The 23,210-nt window shown below is 45.2% G+C and overlaps 1 protein-coding gene across 3 annotated transcripts in view; it reads left to right on the top strand.

Moving 5' to 3' along the window:
* The first annotated feature begins 1,354 nt into the window (after window positions 1-1,354).
* Window positions 1,355-23,210, top strand: part of LOC105912204 (rho GTPase-activating protein 40) — a 22,823-nt gene continuing 967 nt past the window's right edge. The window contains exons 1-14 of one of the 3 annotated variants that reach the window (XM_012841128.3): window positions 1,355-1,891; window positions 12,133-12,329; window positions 12,837-13,057; window positions 13,823-13,901; window positions 15,012-15,166; window positions 15,988-16,153; window positions 16,485-16,576; window positions 16,830-16,907; window positions 17,770-17,929; window positions 18,701-18,783; window positions 19,940-20,143; window positions 20,868-21,011; window positions 21,803-21,951; window positions 22,534-22,589. In XM_012841128.3, the coding sequence (XP_012696582.1) occupies window positions 12,152-12,329; window positions 12,837-13,057; window positions 13,823-13,901; window positions 15,012-15,166; window positions 15,988-16,153; window positions 16,485-16,576; window positions 16,830-16,907; window positions 17,770-17,929; window positions 18,701-18,783; window positions 19,940-20,143; window positions 20,868-21,011; window positions 21,803-21,951; window positions 22,534-22,589 (1,765 nt within the window). In that variant the 5' untranslated portion in view covers window positions 1,355-1,891; window positions 12,133-12,151. Of the gene's footprint in view, window positions 1,892-7,426; window positions 7,850-8,077; window positions 10,063-12,132; window positions 12,330-12,836; window positions 13,058-13,822; window positions 13,902-15,011; window positions 15,167-15,987; window positions 16,154-16,484; window positions 16,577-16,829; window positions 16,908-17,769; window positions 17,930-18,700; window positions 18,784-19,939; window positions 20,144-20,867; window positions 21,012-21,802; window positions 21,952-22,533; window positions 22,590-23,210 lie in introns of those variants that run through there. The other 2 variants (XM_031567533.1, XM_031567534.2) reach the window with 2 other exon arrangements.

Genomic DNA, 23,210 nt, shown 5'->3' with positions numbered 1-23,210 from the left:
TCTCTCAATTATTTCTCTGACTACTGCCTCTCCACTGATTGTTAATTTCAGTCACTGACTCGAATTGCAATGCTTATCGGAATGCACAGATTTGATTGGCTGATTAGCATCACGTGAGATTATTTACAACGAAGGTAATTAGTCTGTGAGTTTCCTGGGCCGCTGTTTAAATAGAAAGGCTCCGTCAAAAATCTATAGGTACGGGTCCGGATCGCCTAATAGTGACCTCGCAACTAGGGGTTTATTCTTTACTTATTTCATGCAGATCATTTTGCCGTTTACCATTTGGCCTGTTAAGGAGAGGTAAAATTGGACGGGGAAAAATGGGGTTCTTTGGATCTGAGCTATGTTGTGGTCTATTGTTAATGCAGTAACTCCAATAAAAACGTTATTTTTTTTAAAAGTCTTCTGTCTTCTGCAGAGTAAAATTTGCAACACATCTTAACCAGAGAATTGTAGATGCATCAACAATGTAAGCTCAGTCCACAATAAAGGCTGTCGTGACGAAAGACTCTTATGAGCCAAAGGTGTTCACACTGTATCCTGTTTCTAGATAGTGTAAGGGCTCTATAATGTGTCCTTGTCTTTCTAAGATTCTTCTGAGACTTTACAGTGAGGGAGTGACCAGCCTTGATCTCACGTGTCAGTATGACATGGAATTGCCGTGGCAGATGCATGGCTGTCTTCCCAGGTATGGTGGGCCAGGCGTTAAGAGCCAAGAAAGCAATCCAGCTTAGCCTACTGCACACGTCAGCTGGCAAGCCTACGGTACCTTAAAATGGTCTAGCTACTGAAGAAAGATTCAGTTTCGTTTTGGATTGAAATCACTATAAAAGCTTTTAATGAGTAGCGCTGTGTTGCTTCATTTTCAGAGAAATGTGAAGTTAATGTTTGAAAAATGAATGGACACTACTGACAATAAACAGACTGTTAATGTCTATGCCAATGTTTTATATTATAATACTGAGGAAGATCTTACATACAATAATGCATGTTATGCATACCCAACTAATTTGCACAATGCCTCCAGTAGTTGCTTGACACGAATTATGAAGTAAAACAAATACCCACCATGTGGACTCCAATCGTCTTGAATTCTTAGGACAGCCATCATTGTAGGACACTCATCATTTTACAGACAGACTGCCATGTCCATGGTATCCATGGAAACTGAAAGATAATCAGAGCATGTTCAAAAGCCAGGGGGGCGTGGCCATAGCCTCATCTGGGTCTGGAATCAAACAATGGCAGGAAGCAAATGGCCTCTTTCACTGCCATACTACACACAGAGAGAGAGAGAGAGAGAGAGAAACAAAGCCACGCATGTCGGCACTCACACACTCACAGACATATATATGGACATACAGTGTAGCCTACTGGAGGGCAGTAACAATGGGGGGAAAAATAGCAAAAAAATTGCCCTTGAAATTGACCTTCTGAAATCCACAGCGCTGTATGTTTTTCTTTTGTAAATGAAAGAAAAAGAAATAGATCGTCTGACACAATGTGATATGGTTTTCAATGTTGTGTCCATTTGAAAGGAATTGCAGATTCCAATTGGTGCGAACAAAATCGGGCACGGTCTATGCACCTGCGGTGGCAAAGCCTAAACAAAGGAATAATGAGGCAAGCCCGATGATTTGCAGGGGGGAGAAATCCATCACTGCAAAAAAAAACGTCGCGCGCACACACAGAGCACCCTCAGCAGAGGACACACTTTGTTGTGGTCTCTTGGTGACGTCACGAAGGTGAGGATAACGTGATGGTGGTGAGTGACTCCTCTCCATCTGTCAGTGCCGAGAATCTGCCTATAGAATTGATCCCCATCTCATCCGACCGACAGCACAGAATCCCACCTGCACCATCCTCAGTTGGGCACTCTTTTTCAGAGGTAAATCAAAATATATTCCTTTGTTTGTAGTGAGCTAGCCATCGTAACATGGCAGGCTTCATAGTATTCACAAAGAACCAGGTAACCGATAGCGAGACTGGCTAACACATGCTTTTTTCCTTTCCGTCTTACGTTGTTTCTGTCTTTAAATGTTTTGAATACTGGTTGTGTGTTTCTTGAGCAACACAAAACAAAACAAACTATATATATATATCTGGTGTTTAGTGACTGAATGCTTTTACTTCGTTCATTGTCATCCGCGATATGCTCGCACAGCGAGAGGTTGCTATGGGCGCGAGACCTGTTGCTATGGCTGCATTTGAAAAGGGAGCTATGGCTTTTCTGGATGAATGGAATTATTTCTTTGTTTCTTGAGTCACGAATGTTCTTTCGAAAACGGGCAATGTTATCTGATGAACAGGATTCATTTGGCAGGTCGGTAATGTCGGTTTTCATTGTCACTGCTGAAAGACATTGTTTTCACAAGAGAGATGATGGGCTTGGTATAAGGCGAACTGCTTTTGGGATTGTAGCAGAAAGTTTGGAGTGTCCAAATAATTTGAGTTAGATTAATGTGGCCTGTAGGTGACCATTATCACTATATTGAACTGTAACTGTAATATCGTAGTCCCATGCAACCTGGCCATTTTGTCAACCTACTGTGAGGCATAAATTAATTCTTGTGAGGAAATATGCTTCCTGCGAGGAGCTTGAGGTGATGGTTTAGACTCTACTCTGCATTACAAATGAAAGATATGAAGGATCCCTATTGTTGCCCAGCTGGTAGTCCCCTTATTAGATAGCCCAAAATTAATCAGGAAAAAGATTTGTGGGTGTGGGGATACATTGAAAGGGTTAAGGTCGGGTCAGTTATTCTGACTCAGTGCACTTTTTGTCTGACTACAGTACTGCTATTCAGTTTCAGAGTAATCATTGCCTATAGTCTTAGCTGGCCTCCTCCAGCTTGTAGCCTGTGCACTTTCCAGTGAAATCAAGGACTCTTGTACAATAAAATGTACTGTAGCATATTGTTTTGCAAAAGTGGAATTTGCTGCTCTGCTACAAGTTCTTCTCATCCCACTCATTCCTGTTGAGGCCCGAGAGACAAAGTAGATATTTTGAGAGTGGTGTGTTTGTCTTGAGTTAACCCCCCTTGCAAGCATAGCAAAACAGTAGAATGTATCCAAGCCTACATGGAATACATTGCTTTACAAAGAATGCATGTTAGGACTTTGGCCAAGTACAGCTGTAGAGTAGGCAGTGACAGTAGAAACCTTGTAATCCACCAAGCCCAGATGGCCAGCTGTAGGCAGATTACCCAATGAACTGCGGTCTTTGACCAGACCAGCAGGTGTTTGCAGTGCCTGGGTGTAGGATTGTTGCTTGTCCCAGAGAGATAGAGGGAGAGTTTGTTATGCCACGAGTCATAGCGACTACTCTTCACTACAAACAGTGTCTGGTTACCTTGTGTGAAGCAACAGTGTTATCACCAGTTGGGATGAAAGTGGGCCTAAACTTTTCATTTGTTTCGTTACATGGCACCCCTTTGACAACCCCCTTCCCCAACACCAGAGGGAAAAGATTGAGACGCTCATATAGCCCATTACCTGTTTTTTTGGTTTGTTTTATTTTGTATTTTAAACGGATATCCATCAGCTGTTGCACAGCTTTTCTTAAACATTGTTTCCACATTTGAACAGTTAAACATTTTCTATTTAATTTAATCAATCTGTTAAATCCGTTTTTTATTTTATTTTATGGCTGTGTATCGTTCTATTCTTTAGATCGGTTCATGCTGGGCACATGTCTGTCATATTAATAATTAGGCTAGCCATCCCTTCTAACATATAGGCTAAACGGTAGGCTCTGACCATAAGTACAAAGTAGGCTATAAACTCAGCACCAAATAGGTTAGTTACAGGCTACTGTAACAGGCTGTAACAGCACTGCCATACTTCATTTGACCAGTAGTCGGTTGTTTAGAATTCTCGTTCCTTTTTCTTTTGTCTTCAACAATTTCTGTAACTTTGCGCCCCCCAGCCCACTGGCCTAAATACCTGGATTACACTATACAGATAGGAAACAAGGTTATGTGTAAATCATTGGTTTGAGATGACATTCTAGCTTTAATGCCACCAGTGTGTTTCAGAATTAGTTTAAAGGTGCAACATTTTGTATTTTGTTGTTCTAAATAAAATGTTTCCTGTTTCCTGTTCCTGAGCAAAAAGATGGTAATAGAACGAGGCTTAGCAAGGCATGTGGCAATGTTTATGTTCCTGCCGATTGTGCCAGCATGTGACATATGAACCCAATTCACTACACATCTTCTGACTCCAGATAAGCCAGTCTCCAGATGACTCGCCTTTCTCTCATGTTTTCGCCACAGCTACAATTCAGGCCCTGTGCCAAAGGCAAAATTGCAAAGGCATGTCAGGTGTCCGTACTTTCTCTCTCACTCTCTCACACTCTCGACCTTTCTAGGCGTATCTGTCTTCCCCCCCCCCCCCCCTCTCGTTGCCTCTAACTCGCCCTTGTGTCATCACATGCTCCGCTGGGGTTGGCATAGGAAGGCCTGGGTGTCACGTTCCACAGTGTCTGTGCTTCCCCTTGCTTAAGGAGGATTGCAAGGCGAGCAGGGTTGGCTTAGGCCAACTTGCAGACAATAAGCGGAGGTGGTGGATTTGACATGGTGAAAGCCAGTCTCCCCCCCACCCCCCATTAATCACTAGAGCTCAAGCCAATGGAGGGCCAGGGGACTAGGGGGAGAACAGGCTGCAGTCCACTGAGTCAAAGAGTTTAATCCCAACTTTTCACTGACAATCTCCTTGATATAATGAGCTCAGATAACAGACTAAACTGTGGTAGCAGATACAATAGAAACACAGATGTACAACGCGTAAGCTGTTGTGTCTGTGTCATGCAGTAAACCGTTTAATCCAAAGTGATTTACAACATGGTAATGCCTCGAAAATCAAAGCAATGATGATATGATGACATCGCGTGGTACACATTCACACAGGCTTCCTGGCACACTGTGACAACAATATCCTGTAAGATCTGTCCTGTTGTTTGGAGCATGAAGAGTGGCACAGAGAGAGAGAGAGCACAGTGTGCTTCGTTACAGTCCACTGCCGCTGTCCCTCACTATTCCTCACCTCCTGTTCTGTCAGTTCAGTACCTGTCAGCAGACCACTGCTGTCCACCCAGCAGGCTGTGCTGCCTGACTGGGCTTTCAGTTCATGTCAGGAGAGGTCGGTCAGGCTAAGACACATCAGGGGAGCCAAACAGTGTTTACACCCCCTGAGGTATGGTGCATTGGGTTGGGAATGATGGCATGGGTTTGCCTACTCGAGATTAAACTCAGAAAAATGTGTGTCTGTAATATAGGCTAATTGGGACGATTACTTGTAATCTCTGCATTGTGTTCCAGTCTGAATGCTGAATCCAAGAACCGCACATGTATCCAACACCTTACATGCCTAAATGTAGCCAACTCTTTATACCACAACACTGGCAGATCACATGTAAAGCCCCATTACGCGAGAATTGCTATTTTTTGCTACCGAGCTCCCCTTAAAGTTGTGGAGTGTAGCTCACTTTATGGACAGTGTGCACGTGTATTTGTTGCCAAGCTGAAGGACATGGAACCGGCAAAGGCAACGCCAGAAGCCAAAGAAGCATGTACACTGACAAGGTAGAGTAATATCACAAGATTTTATACAAGTTTTCATAGTTTTATTTATTGTGACATCAGAGATGAAAGCTAACAGAACCAAAGAATAACAACAACAGTATGTGGAGTGGAGTATGTGTAATCTAATAAAATGTTGTTGGTGACATGCTTAATTGGACAGTGTCATTTTGACAGTGTAAGCCAGCTGAGTTAGGTTTTCAAGGTTGCAAACTTCCAAGGCTTATTGGCGTGACATTGATGTAGAGTAATCAAACTTTTTGACGTGAGATTAATTTATTTGGATGCTAGGTTGAGACAGGACAGGTCAATGACTTTTTAGCATGTGGAAAAACTACACATCTCTGTGAGTCAGGGATGACACCAATAATGTTACAGCCTAGGGCGCATTCTTTCATAAATAATCTTGGCAGGGATGTTTAAGATGAAAAACTAGCGAGTCGACAACTTACCTAACACAGCCAAACATCAAGCAAGCGCAACACAAGACATAACAAGACAGCAAATAACTTATTACTGACTAATCCAACAGAAAGAATGCCAGCTCAGCACCTGATTTGCATCCTTTTGTAACGTTCAGCTCTCGCCAACGGGTAAAAGCCAGTGAGACTCTTTTTTCGGTCTCCTGCTCAGTTACTCTCTCTTTTTATATTCCTTGCTTCCTCCGACGTCTTCCTCAGTTTCTCTGTCGCCTCTGCTATGGTGTCCATACAGAGAATACTGTGCAAGCTTCCTCTTATAGCCAGCGCATGGGTCTTGATGTTATTGTGTGAGGTGGTGCCATAAAGCATTACGTAGTTCTCGCACCCTGTACCCCTGCGTGTTGTGGCAGTGGCACAGAAGGCATTCTCCGCCAAATGATTTGGAGGCTGTTATTTTAAGATAAAATTGTTACATAGTGTAATACTTTAAGCATTGATGTTTGGATATTTTAGTTTTGTTATAGGGTAACCATAGGCATGAATAGTGAACAGAACATTAATATAGGTCTCGTCGTAAAATAAAATAACGATAATACTACCCAGGTAGTATTATCAAGTCACCTACATTTTTGTAAATCTTGTAAATCATTTTATTATCATCAGAAGAAATATAACAAGCTGCCAGTTTCACTATATGACGAAGTATGAAATTATGTTGCTAATAGGACATTATGATTACTTAGCAGCCTATTGAATTATGTTGCATCAACTTAAGTCTTTATATGACGCTGACCTCTGGATCTCTCAAAGCAAGGAAATAAACATTAGTTAACATTAGTTCAAATTTCTGAAGGCTTTGGCTTGATCCTGTAGTACTGTAGGGCTAGGTTTCCATGAGGTCCAATACTGCCTTTACTGGTGGTGTCACGTAGCCTAAGCTGTGGCGCATGTCCCTTTCAGGTTTTTCCCAGAAAATAGTTACACGTCAGACATAGTCTCTCACCCCATGTGGTGTCACAGTACCCTCATGAATGCCAGGCCCTGTTTCTCCCTCTGACGTAGTGCACTGAGCCAATGCAAGAATAATCTCTCAAGAAATTCTAACTGCTGAAGGTGTATTGGAATGAGCAAATCTCAAAGAAAGAGATTATGACGAGATGGTGAACAGCACCCTACGCCACCAGTGACCCCCCCAACCCTCTTCTCACTCGATCACTCACTCAGACGCCTCTAGTGGCTGTGCAGGCCAGACTTCAGTGTGAGAGCCACAGTGACCACAGCAAGAGGAACCGGGAGTAGCTACCCCAGTAGCTGTTGTGCAGCCCGAGGAAAGGGGATTTCCCAGCCAAATCTCTGTGGCCTTTAGTACCTTTGTTGAGTTTGGGGACGGGAGAAACCGTGGTGAGCAGGGAGGACCTACGAGCAGACTAGGCTGTCATGTCCAGTGGTTGTGTGCAGTTGCGGCACTAACAGAAGTAAATAGTGCGACGCAGAGGAGCGCAGAGGAGCGCACAGGAGCACAGAGGGGACCTGCCGAGGAAGAGGAGGGGGTGATCCAGCATTTATTTTACACGGGAAGTGATGCGGGGCCCGGCGTGCTGCCCCTGTACGGTTCCCTTCCTGTAGCAGGATGCGACGCGGTGACGTGCCAGCGAGACTGTCCTTGCTCCTAATGTGTTTACGCGCTGACGAGATTACAGGGAAACAGCTTGCTGGGGGCAGGCAGCTGCTGTTTCCTGCGATTCGCGGCAACCTGGGGGACGAGGCCAGGATGCCGTGGGGGAGAAGTGTGCCTCAGGCCCGGCTACACCGCGCAGGCAAAGCCAATGGACTCCCGAAGGCCAGGTAGGCTCAGGCCCCCGCCAGCCGGTACTGATCTGTGTGCTGCGCTCGGTCTGTCTGTCTGTCTGTCTGTCTGTCTGTCTGTCTGTCTGTCTGTCTGTCTGTCTGTCTGTCTGTCTGTCTGTCTGTCTGTCTGTCTGTCTGTCCGTCCGTCTGTCTGTCTGTCTGTCTGTCTGTCTGTCTGTGTCTTTGCAACCCAATTAGTAGCCTAAGCCCATCTTTCATTCAGCGTAGTGTGTTGAATAGTGAACGGAGTAGTGTCTTGGTGGGTTTCGCAGGTGTCATTCAAATGACATCTCAGTGAATTTCTTAGTGCTGTGATGTAAGTAAGCTAGTAAACATTCATTAACTTTTAAATACTCACTAATAAGACCCTTTTTAAAGGATAGTGAGTAATTCGCTGTGGTGTTAGGTCTATATGTTTCACGTGGGCAGCCTTACAGCTGTACTGCAATTTGTGTATGCTCTACTTCTGTACTAATTGTAGTAGATCTGACACGTCCACATTATTTAAGCGCTGAACTCAGGAACATAAGAAGCTTTTACCTCTGCTGTTAGGATTTAGACCAGTGGCCTGCGATGAGCTGTCACTGATCATGAAGCAGATTAAACCTTTGCTCCATTGCCTGGGCTGCTGATACCTGAAGACACCGTTGTACCTGAGCCTACAGGTTCTGCCAGTGAAAAAAAAAAACACACACAAGGAAACTTGGGAGCCAGAGTTTCTTCATTCCTCATTCAGCTCCATTTAGTTTGATTTGGTCCCCATGAGTCTGTGTGTCACTCACAAGGTCGCATGAGGAGTAAACAAGCTAGAGTGTATTTCTTATGAAGTGAACTTGTATGTAGCAACATACTTCTGAAAGCCCCCACCACTACCACAGCATTGGCGCCATTAAAAAAGGAACAATGAAAGCTGTGCTTGCGTCATCAGTTTTCCTGCCAGCGACAACACAGGAGTTTTTAATCAAAGGTCAACGTTCTGACCATGAAGTATAGTAGGCTGTAACTGTAACTGATGCACTGACCTGGTTCTTGGGAGGTACGGCTGCCCGAAAACAAATGTTCAAGCTGGTTGAGAATATCAGTCAGGCAAACAGATCAAATGTTTGTTTTCTTTGGAATGATTCACTGTCAGATATTTGGCATATTTTTAAACTCCAGGCAAGTAGGAAGAATGCACTGGAATGGGGGTAGAGAGAGAGAGAGAGAGAGAGAGAGAGAAAGGAAGAAGATGTATTACTGGCATTCCAGAAAAGCCTGTTCGCCAAGGGAACCACCTCTTTGGGGCTTTCAGTGGAAGCCAATTAGAGTCACTAACAGAGTCACTTAAAAAAAAAAGAGTATCCCTCCAGGGTGCAAGTCATCAGTCATCACCAAATTCTCATGAGCAACACTTGTGAAAGCGTGAGTGTGGGAGGCACTGCTGCCTGAAAACAAATGTTCAGCTGGTTGAGAATATCAGTCAGGCAAACAGTGGAATCTGTTTTGGTCGGTTGTTGATCTGGAAGATCTTTGGTTCACGTAGAAGTGGATAGTGAGTGTTTCCAAGCACACTGCAGCTGACCCACTTCTTCCTCTTACTTCCTGATTGACAGAGCCATAAAATCATCAGTAAAGATGTAGGTGCTTTTTGTGGGACTTCTGTTGATTCGGGAAGTTGATATGTCATGTTTGGGGCTATCTCTCCATCTCATCTGCTGAATTTCCATGGCGAGCTAAGGGGAAGTGAGACTACTTGTCTATTTTGAAAAAAAGGAGATAATGCACGTATTCAGTTGTGTTCATGTATGTGGGCGTGTGTGTGTATGCGTCCTTCTGTGACATCAGCACCAGAAGCCACTGGCTAAGGCGTGTCCACGGTGAGAGCTGACAGGTGTGTAGGGTGTGTGGAGGCGTCAGCCATGCACTCCCACCCACGTCTCCTCACGTACCTATCACTCACCCCAGTGGAGCAGTTCTAGGCAGGCCGAGGTCAGTTTCTGCAACATCAGGCAGCGTGGGGAAACCAGAGGCAGGCTAAACGGAATCCTCCTCCAGCGAGCAGCGTGGTTTACTTTTTTAATGCCGCGGAGCATGAGAGGCGGGGAGGAGATCGTGCATCGGCTGGCTCCCTCCAGGCAGAATGTTCGCGGAAAGGCCAACCGAGGCCGACCGCGGTTCTCTAACAGCCCACGTAGCCAACGCCTGAGACCAGCCGCCCTCCCACAGATCAGGTACCAATGCAGCACCACACAGAAGAAGAGCGAGGGAGAGAGAGAGAGAGAGAGAGAGCAGCCTAAACACATTGGAGCTTTACTTTTAAACACACACACACTCAGAGGCTACTGGAAGTCTGGTCTTACGAACGGAGGTGCGTGGTGGCTCGGAGCACGGAGTGCTATTAAGCAGCGGTTGTGTTTGTCGACCTTCATACCTGCCGAGCGACGGTAAGGTTTGGCCTGTTTTTACTCCCTGCTGTCTGGAGCGAGAGTAATCGACTGTCAGTGCAGGCAGATGTTGCATGAGGAAGCCAGCATCTGAGTGCTGCAAGGCTGTGAAAAAAAAGAGCATGGCTTAGCATTTCAGCTTAATTCATGTATTTTATGGCAAAACTGATGGGAAATTTCTGTACTCATGTACACAGAGCTCTGATATAATTGAAAAAGGATTTTGGGCAGATATAAAGTCGAGAAGTAGTGTTCCCTGAGATATCTGTGTGTGTTACATTATTGTTTATTTGTGATGAAGCAGTTTTGGAAAGATTGTGTGTGATGTATGTATATGTGTATGCGCGTGTGTGTGATGTATGTGGATGTGTGTGGATGTGTGTTTGTGTGTGTGTGTGTGTGTGTGTGTGTGTGTGTGTGTGTGTGTGTGTGTGTGTGTGTGTGTGTGTGTGTGTGTGTGTGTGTGGGAGCATTTGTGTTTGGACAAGGAGGGTGGATATGGTTGGATATACTTCCTTCTGGGTTCCTACAGAAACTGGCACAGCCTGACCCCTCCCCCTCCCCATGGTGACCCTGAAACTAGTTTTGCATATCAAAGCAAAGAGGGCTGTGTTATTGATGGACTTCCTCGTGTTTCATCCGAGACTGGAAGATTGGACAACTACTTCACAAGTCAACTAAATATTCAGAAAAGATTGTTTATTATCTTCCTTACTCTGCCATGTGGTCAAATCAGAATGAAAATCATCTTTATTGCCTAAACATGTTGACATGTAGGAAAGAATTTGGCTTTGGTCGTTATTGTTGGAAATAATTATTTGGTCATTGTAGCCCTCAGAACCAGAGATAGGGTTAACAGATTTGCACAGGAAACTGCTTCTTAAATCACAACACGTCAAACTAAACATTTGTCTTGAACTGTTGTGCGTTAAAAAAAAAAACCCGAAGGCACAGCAATTCTTCTTGACTGCGTGACCCAAGCCACATACCAAAGCTTGGAGACAGCAGTTTCCTCCCCTCAGTGCAACAGCATGCCCTCGAGAGGCCAGTGCTGCAGGGCTCTTTCTGGAAGGACATCCACCACGTTGGCTCACAGGCTTACACACACATTAAACGGAGCCCACGAGAGTGTAGGCTTGTGAGAGCTTCCTTTCGCTCCAGCCACAGGTTTTCAGGCCATGGACACATACAATCTCCCCTTTAAACCCCCTCTAAACGTGTCTTACGCAATAAGTAGCTTTAAACATGCACAATGGTGAACTGTTTTTGATAAATCAGGCAGGCAAGAAAAAGTACTGGTACTTTGCAGTGAGTAGTGGCATTTGTGGTATGTGGATAGAGGGTAACAGAGACATCTACTGGTCATGTGGGGGAACTACCTGGCCAATTACAGTTTTCTTTCAAAGATCAATAGAGGATTCCTATTTCCTCCACATCCTTGGCTCGCTCTGGTCATCTGTAATGATTAGCCTCTGTGAACACATCTTGTTACGCTTGGCTTCTTCCCTTTGTTTTTTGCTCACCTCCAACTCTGTCCCATTTCACCACACATCAAGGTTATAAGGCCGCCTCTGCCCTGTTTCTATTCAAGAAACAGCTAATTTGCTCTTTTTCTCCATTGCACATGTATTTTCTAAAAGTGTCCTAAACTAATGATCCAAAAATACATTATGCCTCTACTGATTTTTCAGAGCTGTTTGGGCTGAATGCGGTGCCAAATCCCTCTTTCCCTCTTTCTCACCTTCTCTCTACACTCTTCTTTGCTGGTCTTCATTTTTTCTCTCTCCGCTTTGTCTGTGTATAAAAGCCCTTGTTCCTAACCCCCCCCCTCTCGCCTTGCTTGTCGTCGTCTCCCAGGGACCCCAGCCCCACCGAGATGAGCGTGGATCCCTGGGTGCACCATCACGATCAGGCCACTTCGGATCGGTGCCCCCAGACAGAGCATCCAGACAAGCTGTGCCTCGACTCGTTCTGGAGCGAAGTGGAGACCATCCGCAGCAGCAGCAGCTTCAGCGAGCCCAACCCCGAGAGACGAGACTCCAAGCACTCAGAAGGTGAGAGGGGAAGAGCATGGAGACTTAAAGGTGCAGTCCGCGATTCGAATCCCATACGCTTTTTGTCAAATTCAAACTCACAGTCCTCTCGCTGTCCGTCCAGTGTTTGCGCTACAAAAACCCTGCATTGTTCGTATACAGCCCCGGCTTTTATAAATGGGACGAGTTGCTCGGACTGAGCCATAAACAATCCCAGCCAATCAACACTGTGCAGCATCACAGGTAGGAGGGGTGTAATTTGATTAGCTGTTGAGCTCAAATGTCAACAACCTTTTGAGAAACCTAATCGCAGGCTGCATCTTTAATAGTTAATTGATTGGATTATCGTGTGTGTGTTTGTGTGTGTGTGTGTGTGTATGTGTGTGTTGATGTGTGGATGGGTATGATTACACATGTGTCATGGATTTGTGGGCATGTGTGTATGAATTTGTTTACATTTTTGTTTGTTTGTTTGTTTATTCGCATGTTTGCTTGTGTTCAAATGTGCCTCGCGTATGTCTCCCTCAGAGGGCGAACAGGAGGAGCAGTGGCTTCAGGATGCGGGCATGTCTACTCTGATCCGCGAGGACAGTGACGAGTCGGACAAGGTGGTGCTGCTGTCCACCCTGACCCGCACGCAGGCGGCCGCCGTCCAGCGTCGGCTGGACTCCTACACGTGCTCCCTGCGCAAGAAGAACAAGCCCCCCCCACGAGACGTCAGGGACATATTCAACCCCCCACGCTCTCAGGTTAGGAGCCCGTACTAAGAGGAGCGTCGGGAGAGTATTGTCCTCAGTGTATATCTTATATTTTATGTAATGAAGGTAAACCACACTTAACAAAAACAAAAACAAAAAAGTTTTATCAAAAGCAAGTCTGTACTGCAAAAAAACGGCAACAGAGACGAAAATGTGTCAGTGAAGTGACTTGCCTATGTAGCCAGATGAGTTACGTTCAATTCCCACTGCTCTGCGCTCAATCGCCACTGTCCAGTTGAAATGAACAACAAAACAATAGTGACATTTCAGATGCTTCAAAAGGGCAGAATTTGATTAACGTAAGGGAAGGGATAAATAATACATGGGTTGAAGTAATATAAAAAAGCCTATGTGACACAGTTTACGGCAAAATGTTCTCCTTCCAAGAATGAGTCCATAGCGTGAAGGCTGAATGTCCTATAAGGTCCCCCTGCTCACAGTGTAAAAGCAATGGTTCTGTCCTTGTCCCGGAGACTGCATCACCGAACAATGGCAGCTGACCTATCCTCACAAAAAGACGCATCATCCTCAAAGGGCAGCCTTTGTTCCGGTTGTCCAAACAGCACAAGGGAGACAGACGCTACTCTGTTGGGTTTATCGTGGTTGTATCAGCAATCACGACCTCCCCGGTTGCCCTTATCAGACGCAATGAAAAGCACGCTGTCCCACTTCAGGGAATGAGCGCTCGTCGTCGTGTAGTCCCACCGGTGATTTTCATCTCGGATTTGTTTTTTGCTTTTTGCCTTTTTTTTGCAGAGTCCACTCACAGCCGGTCGGGACTCAGAGCAGGAGCCGAGGAAAAGCATGGAGACCATCACCAAAACCCCACTCTCAGGTAACATTTGCTCTTCACTGCCACTCTTCAGCATTTTGTTAAGATGTCACTTTGGCATAGTGCTCCGCATTTATCAACTTTGCCATGTGTAACTTTTTATTGCACCCCTGGACCCTAAACATGAGATATTCTTGTGACATAGTACACAGAGCACATTTAAAGGTGCAGTCCTTGATTATAATCCATTACACCTTTTACAACTCCTCACGTTCCTCTAGCTGTGCTGTGTGTGGAGGTGTTTGTGCACAGTCCTAGCTCTGCAAATGGGAAACAAACAAAGTGGCTTAGACCGAGCAATACTCTAATCCAGCCAAATATCAACTATTAGACATCATTAGTCTTTCGCCAGCATCAAAGACTACTCCTTTAATTGAATATGCCCCCTGCCCTATCTTTTGGTCATTTTTGACCTGGTGTTTTTCCGTCATGTCCACCCCTTGTGATCGGGGTCAGGGCAGTTATCACAGCGGCATCGAGAGTCAGGTGGTCGGATTGGACGAGCTCGATTTGGCCTCTGCTCTTCTCAATCTGGCCGCATCAGACTCTCTGAGTCTAATTGGCTGCGATTAATCTGGCGCAGCTCCCCCCATCGAGCCATCAGGGTGCATGTGTGTGAGAGTGAGTTTGGGCACTCTTCATGCCCAGAGCCCTGCCTCTACAGCTCTGCCAGACCAGTCCAACCACCTAACTGGCCTTAAATGTGTCACAGGTGGCTTAAGGTCGGAGATTACCGCTCACGCTCCCGGTGCGTTTTTGTGTGTGTTTGTGTTGGCGAAGCTGCCGATCGCCACGGTCGATTTTTCTTGCGTCTACTTGCGACTTGGCGTGTTCATAGAGATTACATTTGGTCGATGAGGATGTATGTATTTGCCGTGTTTTTATGCGTTTCGCACAGCTATAGAGTTTAGATGAGAGAGTTTTTAGATGAGTGCACTGTATGTGTACCATAGATCACAGCAGGGTTGAGATATCACTGTTCAGGGGTGATATTGCCTTGTGTATTTATGTAACTCAAATTTGATTTAGCCTTTTATTTGTCTTTTTATTGTAATTTGTAAAGTCCATTTTTGTCATCTTTAACTCAAAATCTCTTTGCCTGGATTCTTTCAGAGAGGTCGGTGAGTGTGGACTCCCAGAGGGGATTGCCTAAAGAGGAGACCTTCATCACAGACGTGGCGTACTGCGAGCAGGCAGCCATTCTGCTCAAGCAGGCCAAGCTGCCACCGACCACCAACCAGCACCGGAAAGATGACGGCACACTTCCTGTGAGTACTCTGTCCACATCCTTCTTCTCTGTGACACACACACACACACACACACACACACACACACACACACACACACACACACACACACACACAAACACATGTTGGCAGTAGTATCTCTGGCATCACCAGTCTTTGCCTGGTTCCTTTCCACTATATTATGACCCAATTTTCATTCTCCTCTCCTCTCATTGTCTGTGTCTCTTGATCTTTCCCTCTCTCTCTCTTTCACTCCCATTCTCTCTCCCTCTCCCCCCTCACACACACACAGACTTTGACGTTGTCTTTAATCAAGGCCTGCAATGAAGCACGTATGAAATTATTCCGCCTCTGATTAAGCCCATTGTGGTTAGATAAAGGGACGAGCGCAGAGATGCAAATGAGGGAATTACCTTAGCCGCCAGAGGACGGCGCTTCCAAATAAGCCATTAGCATTGGGGAGAATTATGTCAGTCAAAAAGGAAATGAATGTGAATGTTCACAATCACAGCGCTCACCCCAGGGAGCGTGCTGGCGAGACAGGGAGATGTTCTGCCTGTTGCTCCTGGCTCTGCCAAGGAATCCACCTGCCGTGGGTGTCAGAGACTCAGAAATGACACTACTGTTTGTTTATTTGTTTCCTTCTCTGCTCTGCCGTTCTCTTCTCTCTCTCTTTCTTTACTGTTTTTTCTTTCTATCTACTTTTCTTCTTTCTTCCCTTTTTTCTTTCCTTCCTTTTGTTCTTTTTCCTTTGTTTTCTCCATCCCCTCTTTTTTTCTCCTTTGTTTTTTTTTCTTCTACTTAATTTCTCTCTCTCTCTTCTCTCCCTCTCCTCCTGTCAGAGAGTGGTCTGCCCCCAGTGCAGGCTAGGGGTGACCCGCATCCATGACCTCTCGCAGCAGGACATGAAGAAGGTGCGACAGCTCGCCCTCATCGACATGACGGCTCTGTGCGACCTACTGGAGCTGGACGTCAAGCGCCACAAGACCTGCAAGAGGAAGATCTCAGGTCAGTCCGAACTCCATCCTCACCTGACCTCCACTGCCCCCCTACTCTAGCACCGCGCCTTCAGTGACTAGCTGGTTGAGAGTCTGTCCTCTATTTCCAGCCCTTGCTCTCCCTGCATGGATTCATTCTGAACAGATTGTGCAACATGCAGGGCTTAGATAAATGTTTCTTAGTTTCCCATGGAAGGCCAGAGAGTTTCAGTCTGCTTAAGTCTACGGTCAACTTGCTCCTCGTCCTCCCTGATGTGTAAATATAGCTCCGTGATAATCCCTGTACTTCCTCCCTCCCTCCCTCCCTCCCTGACTTTCTCGCAATTTCTCTCATCTTACAGAAAGCTTACTTTTTGGGGTCTCCCTTGCAACGTTGGTGGAAAGCGACCAGAAAATCAAGGCCAACACGAATATTCCTCTCATCCTGCAGTCGGTAAGCACTCAGTTCTTCCCAGTTCTGACCGGAACCACAAGTGTAACCGTGTTGTGTGAACACAGCATGAGGGTTTAACACAGGGCTAACGAAGATCAACATAGAATGAAAAGCCTAACTCAGGGTTATGCTTTTGACTCCATCTTCATCATGTGCTCATGTCTGTCATATCACCAGCATTAAATAAACGCAGAAAGTATAAAGGTGTTTGGACACCCTCAGGTACATCTCTTTGCCTCTTTGTCTTCTCCAGCTGCTGTCTTTCCTGGAGAAAAAGGGGATTGACTCTGAAGGGATCTTGCGGGTCTCGGGGTCCCAAGCCAGAATCAAGGTGTGCCTTCTTTTTACATACTGAGCCCTGTCTTGTCATGCCTTGTATTCCATTAATCATGGAATCAACAAATTCCATTATGTCCAAGAATATTGTTCTAACTCCAAATTGTATCATATTCACTCTATCATTTCCATGTATTCTAATTCACGTGTGCATATTTATTAGACAGCTTATTGCTGCAGGTAAAATGGGTAGAAAAGTGATGTACCTGATATTGAAAAGATATATCTTTAAGGCGAATGCAACACTATTGAATTACCAAAATGTTGAGATGTGGTCACCGCACAAGCAAACGATTTGCCAGAGTCATCAGGGTCACAACAAACTTGTTGAGCCGCAAATTAACTGCAAGAGATTTGCAGTTACAGAATTAAGCAACCCGTTAACCCTGAGTGCCATGACTGTACCTCCTGGAATGGGCAAAGGTGCAAGGTGCAAAGCTCTCTGAGGCATAAGAAACACAGACTGAAGCTTCAGGAATGGGACGAAATATCTTCATTTTTTCAGAGGTTTTATGGCCAGTTGAGATGACAGGGACTCTGGGTGGGCCTGATCAGTGGGACTGTGACTGCATTGCTCATGGACACAGGATGTTAGTTTGATTAGTTGTTGAAAGAGTCATTATATTCTGCCTCTAAAACCGATAAAATCGAACATATTCTTTGTTAACATTCACTTTTCATACACAATTTGACAATCGAAATAATCCTGAGAAAAGACGCTTTAATAATAGTGTCTATATTGAAGAATTGTGAATATATTTTCATAATATTAGCAGTATGTATACAATGTGACATTCATAATATAGCAATGCTGTTTTTTTTTTAAACCACTTTTTGGCCTGCTTTGCCTGCCGTAGCTCCTGCAACAGAAGCTGGAGAGCACGTTCTACTCTAGCAGCTTCAGCTGGGACGAGGTGAGTCCCAACGACGTGGCGGCGCTCCTGAAGAAGTTCATCCGAGACCTGCCCTCCCCGCTGCTGACCTCGGAGCACCTCAACACCTTCAACGCCGTCAGGGGTGAGCTGCTCACAGAAATCTAAATTCCTTCATTTTCCTTTATTGTAAGCGCTGGTTACACGGTGTTTGGTATCAGTTCCTTGAGAAGGGATAGATAAGTTAAGAGTTAGTTTAACTTATTAGTTTAGTTAAGAGAACAAGTTATTTTGTACACACAAGTCTCTTTGACACATTCAGGAAAGCCGGTTCCAAAGTGTTAAGAAGAAAAAAACGAATATATATATAGCGATCTAAGCGAAGCAACTGTGTAATAGATAGGTTATATATATATACATATATATAATCTATTATCAGGGGTATCCAGATGGCAGCCTCGTTTGGAGGTGTCGCCTTTGGCATGTTGCAGCTCTATTCAGATTCCGCTGACTGGCATAACTGAGTTATGTGTCATGACAATATTTTCCGTGCCTGTCATCTCAGAGTATGTTACATAAGCTTATTCAAATACCAGTGCTGACTGATGGGTGAGCATCATACTGATCTCTTAAGAACTTCCATTCATATTAAGAACAAAAGGTCTTCCACATAACCTTAAAGTGCCTGTGTCACTCTAGATAAATCCTGTTCAGATCCTGTATGTGCACAGCATGTGTTGGGATGATTACCGCATTTATACAATTGGCCCTGGATTGTGGATTATATAATCCTGTATTGAAATGCCTCTAGCAGAATGCTCAGATGGCTGCAAATATTGTTTTGAATTGTATAGAATTGTGCGGGTAGAGGGCGTCAAAAGTTAAACTCATTGCTTTTTCGCGGGTCCTTTTGTAGACATCCCTGATTTGAAACAGAGGCTCCATGTGCTGAATCTGCTCATCCTCCTTCTGCCTGAGCCCAACAGGAACACACTTAAGGTACTACACACACTCTCCCTCTCTCACTAAGCTCTTTCGGTGTTTCAGGTACTCAACACGCCACCTCTTACACACACACACACACACACACACACACACACACACAGACACACAGCAGTACTTCTGAAATGATACTCAGTAGCACTGCAAATGATGTCCATCAAGCCAGGACACGGCACTTAGGGACTGCACAAAAAGCCATGCTGGAATCTGAGGAATGCCTCTTGTATAGTTTAAGTGGGTGGCGCTTGGCACACACTTTGCAGTTCATTCCCGGGGGCTTACATAATGAAGCTAATGTACCAGGTATGAGTCACTCTTTTGCACATAACCACGTAGGTGTGCGGAGGGCCTGTTGGTTAGCATTTTCAATCTGGTGTATCAGAGCGAAACACGCAAGCCTTTATGTAACCTGCCTCCGAGCGCCCAGATGCTTCGGTTCACAGTTGTGTGTGGGCCTCGTTGTGGAATGTCTTCAAGCCTCAAGTCCACGTCTAGACTATTAATCTCAGGCCAATTGTTGTGTTTCATTGGTGCGTTTTGAACATGAGAAGAGACCACACCAACCATATGTAGCGTGTAAAAAAGTACAAAAGATCTGCGGTCATGGTAATGAGTTACTCTGAAAGCTTTCTTTTAATGTCACCAGAACTAAAACCCACTGTAGTGGTGACGTAACGCTCCTGAATGGTTATACAAGCCGCCTGCAAACCAGCAGGTATCGCTCAACATTTGGACAGAGAATGCTGTTCATTTGTCACGACTCAAGGAACTGGCAGCTTTGGCAGGGTTCTGTTGCATGAACAATCTGATGTGATTTCCTTTCCAAAATATAAGGTTTACTGAAATCTGCAATAAAAACCTTCTGTTGCCAATTTATATCAGGGATAAGAGTTTTATCTTTTAAACGCCATTCAAATATTCACCAGTGGAAAAAAGATCCCTTAAAATCCGTGACAACACAAATATGTGGCTTTGTTTCTCCAAGTAGAAATAAAAATGTGAATTGTAGATGCATCTTTCAGTGTCCACAGCAGGCAGTGAAATCTGCCCCAGTAGCATTTAAATCATGTGACCCCAGCTTGTGCTGCACTGGAGCTGCACTGGTGCTGCACTGGAGCTTTAACCCTGCGGTGGCGTGTTGGTCTCTCCCCAGGCTCTGCTGGAGTTCCTCAGTAAGGTCGTCTCCCGGGAGCGCCGCAACCGCATGAACCTGTGGGCCGTCTCCACCATCATGGCCCCCAACCTCTTCCTCCACAAGTCCGTGCCCAGCCGCCTGGACGGCTCCGAGAAGGGCCAGGCCGAGCGCGCTGCCGACATCATGAGGCTCCTCATCCGCTACCAGGACCTCCTGTGGAATGTGAGCACCCATTCACTTACACCTGCAGCTCCTGCACTTACACCTTTAAACTTAGAATATACACACACACAAACATCCCCACTTCTACCTTTACACTTAGAATATACACACACAGAAACATCCCTGCTTCTACCTTTACACTTAGAATACACACACACACAAACATCCCTACTTCTACCTTTACACTTAGAATACACACACACACAAACATCCCTACTTCTACCTTTACGCTTAGAACATACACACACAGAAACATCCCTGCTTCTACCTTTACACTTAGAATACACACACACACAAACATCCCTACTTTTACCTTTACACTTAGAATACACACACACACAAACATCCCTGCCTCTACCTTTATGCTTAGACTACACACACACACAAACATCCCTACTTCTACCTTTACGCTTAGAATACACACACACAGAAACATCCCTGCCTCTACCTATGCAAATGATGCCACAGTTGTACATCTTAACCCAAACTCATATACTGTATATCAATTCCTACAGGTATAGCAATATATCTGAAGACCCCTGTGTATTTAAATAGGTTCATATAAGACAAGAATAGGCTAACAAGAAAGTGATATAAATATATGCTTAAAAGAGAGATCATGTTGGTGTGAGTGATAAATGAACAACAAAATCTCTGTGGCTTTTTGCTATGTATATGTATACATTTTCCCCGCTGAGTCAAAATGCTTCTCTGCCTCTGCTAGATTCCCAATTTCCTGATGAGCCAGGTGCGTAAGCTGAATGAGAACAGTAACCGCCGCTACCAGTTCTACGACAAGCGCATCAAGAACCTGCTGAGGAAGATCCACACCGACAGCAGGGACAAACCAGACAAGAACTCCACAGAGGTACGGATGGAATGTGCCTTTCAAAACAAACTAACTCCTTTAGTTACAGCTGAAGACAGGACAAGGAGAGAAAAACACAATCACTATTCTAGTTTTAACCATGATAATGTTTTAATTTGACAAAATGAATTGCTCGGTGCTCCATGATGGCCACATCTATATTCTACTTCCTCTAACTTGATACCCGGACTTAATGAAGAAAAATTAATGTTTATTTGGGTGTGGATATACACTCATTCTCGCCCCATATCGCAGGGGACTAGAGATTGTTTGCCTGTCACATTTTCACACTTTCCACACTGAACTTTTCAGCGATTTACTGAAAAGTGTTCCTTTCATTTCAAGCCTGACAAATGTTAAGACACACACACACACACACACACTCAGACACACACAAACACACACACACACACACACACACACACACACACATATATGTACAAGACCTCAAATGTAAAAACACCACTCCCCACACACAAGCCATTTTTTTAAACAGTATGCCCCCTTGAGGCCTCATCATGAGAAGAAGCCGTGTCCCTGCCTGTCCTCCTGAGCCCTCCAACTTTCCCTGGCAGCGCTAGCAGGCAAGCCTGGGATTAGCGATTAGCATTGCGAAGGAACCCCTCAGCTCTCTGCCTGGTGAGCGCAGGGGATGATGAGCCCCTAATGAGATAGGCCTCGCTCATCCCCTGTTAGCGCAGGGCGGCTAATCTGAGAGCCCGCACGCTGCCCCTCTGCTAACTCCCACCCTGGCTTCCCTCTGACCTCCTCTCCTCTCCTCTCCCCTCCAGCCCTGCCGCACGGTGAAGATCGAGGTGGGCGAGGCGCCGTGCAGCAGCATGGAGGTGCGGCTCAACATCAACTCGCGTGCCGCTGACCTGCTGGTCCAGTTCCACCGGGAGACGCACGCCTCGGACAACAGCAAGGGCCCGCTCAGAAGGTACGGCCACCACTCTCACACGTGCACATATAGGTGTTTACGCACACAGTTAAGTGCACATATAGGGGATACAGCATGGCTTAATACACAGGTGGTGTATTACACACTATAAGACACTTCACATACACACTAAAGAAAGAGGTATGACCTCTGCAGGGCATTGTCTGTAATGCAGAACATGCAGTGAACAGTGTTCACAGGCAGAATGAAATAACAGTGTGTTCAATATACACCATACATATGCAGATACACAGTTACCAGGGTGGGCTTCTAAGACACCATTTGTCACTACTAGAAAATGTTAAGTTTGATGTTATTGTAATTGACACAATTGGGTCATTAGGAATTAGGCCATACATTTCAACAAATACATCAAGCACTAGGTTAGCACAGTAAATCCCTGAATTATCGATCAAACAGACTACACATGCATCCTTTAATAGAAAGTTGCACACCCATATGATGTCAGCATTCGGTATTTGGCCTTTCCGAACATTATTAGCTCTCTTTGAGCATGAAATATGCCAAAGTATGTAATATGGTATACGCTGATGCAATGTACTTTTCCCCTTTCAACCACAGGAACGGATCAGTCCACTACCGTGACTACGCCATCTACGAGGTGGGAGGGAACATCGGTACGTGGAATGGCGCGTCTCTTCTGAGAGGCTGACAGCAGTTGTGTCATTGGTGTTTTCCATTGCATAGTGAACTGGCTAAAGAGGTTAACCACTTATGTAATGCACAGCATAGCGAGAGACACACACACAGGAAGAGAGAGGGAGAGAGAGAGAGAGAGAGAGAGAGAGAGAGAGAGAGAGAGAGAAAAAGAGAAAAAGAGAGAGAGGGAGGGAGAAAGAGACAGAGGATGATAGAGAGAGAGGTAGACACAAGCCTGACACAATCTCCCACATTCAGGTAAATCATGGCAACACGCACACACACACACACACACACACACACACACACACACACGCACACACACACACACACACACACATACAGTATGCACCTTGCACCAGTGAAGACCTTGTTGCTTATTTGGAACCTTTCCCGGAAGGGGATTGCATGCAGGCTTCATGAAGTACTGATATACCTTCTTTATAAGCCACAAAATGTATTTACCAAGATTCATGAATGTACTGAGTCGTGATATGCTATAGCTAGAATGTAGATTGTGATCGTCTAGGGGCATAGTTCCTTTCTACTCTAATCCTTTCTGTTTGTGTGTGATGGTGGAGGAGAGGACTGTATGTAGA

The sequence above is a fragment of the Clupea harengus genome, chromosome 5 (assembly GCF_900700415.2).
Source record: "Clupea harengus chromosome 5, Ch_v2.0.2, whole genome shotgun sequence".
NCBI lineage: Eukaryota > Metazoa > Chordata > Actinopteri > Clupeiformes > Clupeidae > Clupea > Clupea harengus.
The sequence above is the reverse complement of the archived record's forward strand: the minus strand, read 5'-3'. Positions and strand labels throughout refer to the sequence as shown.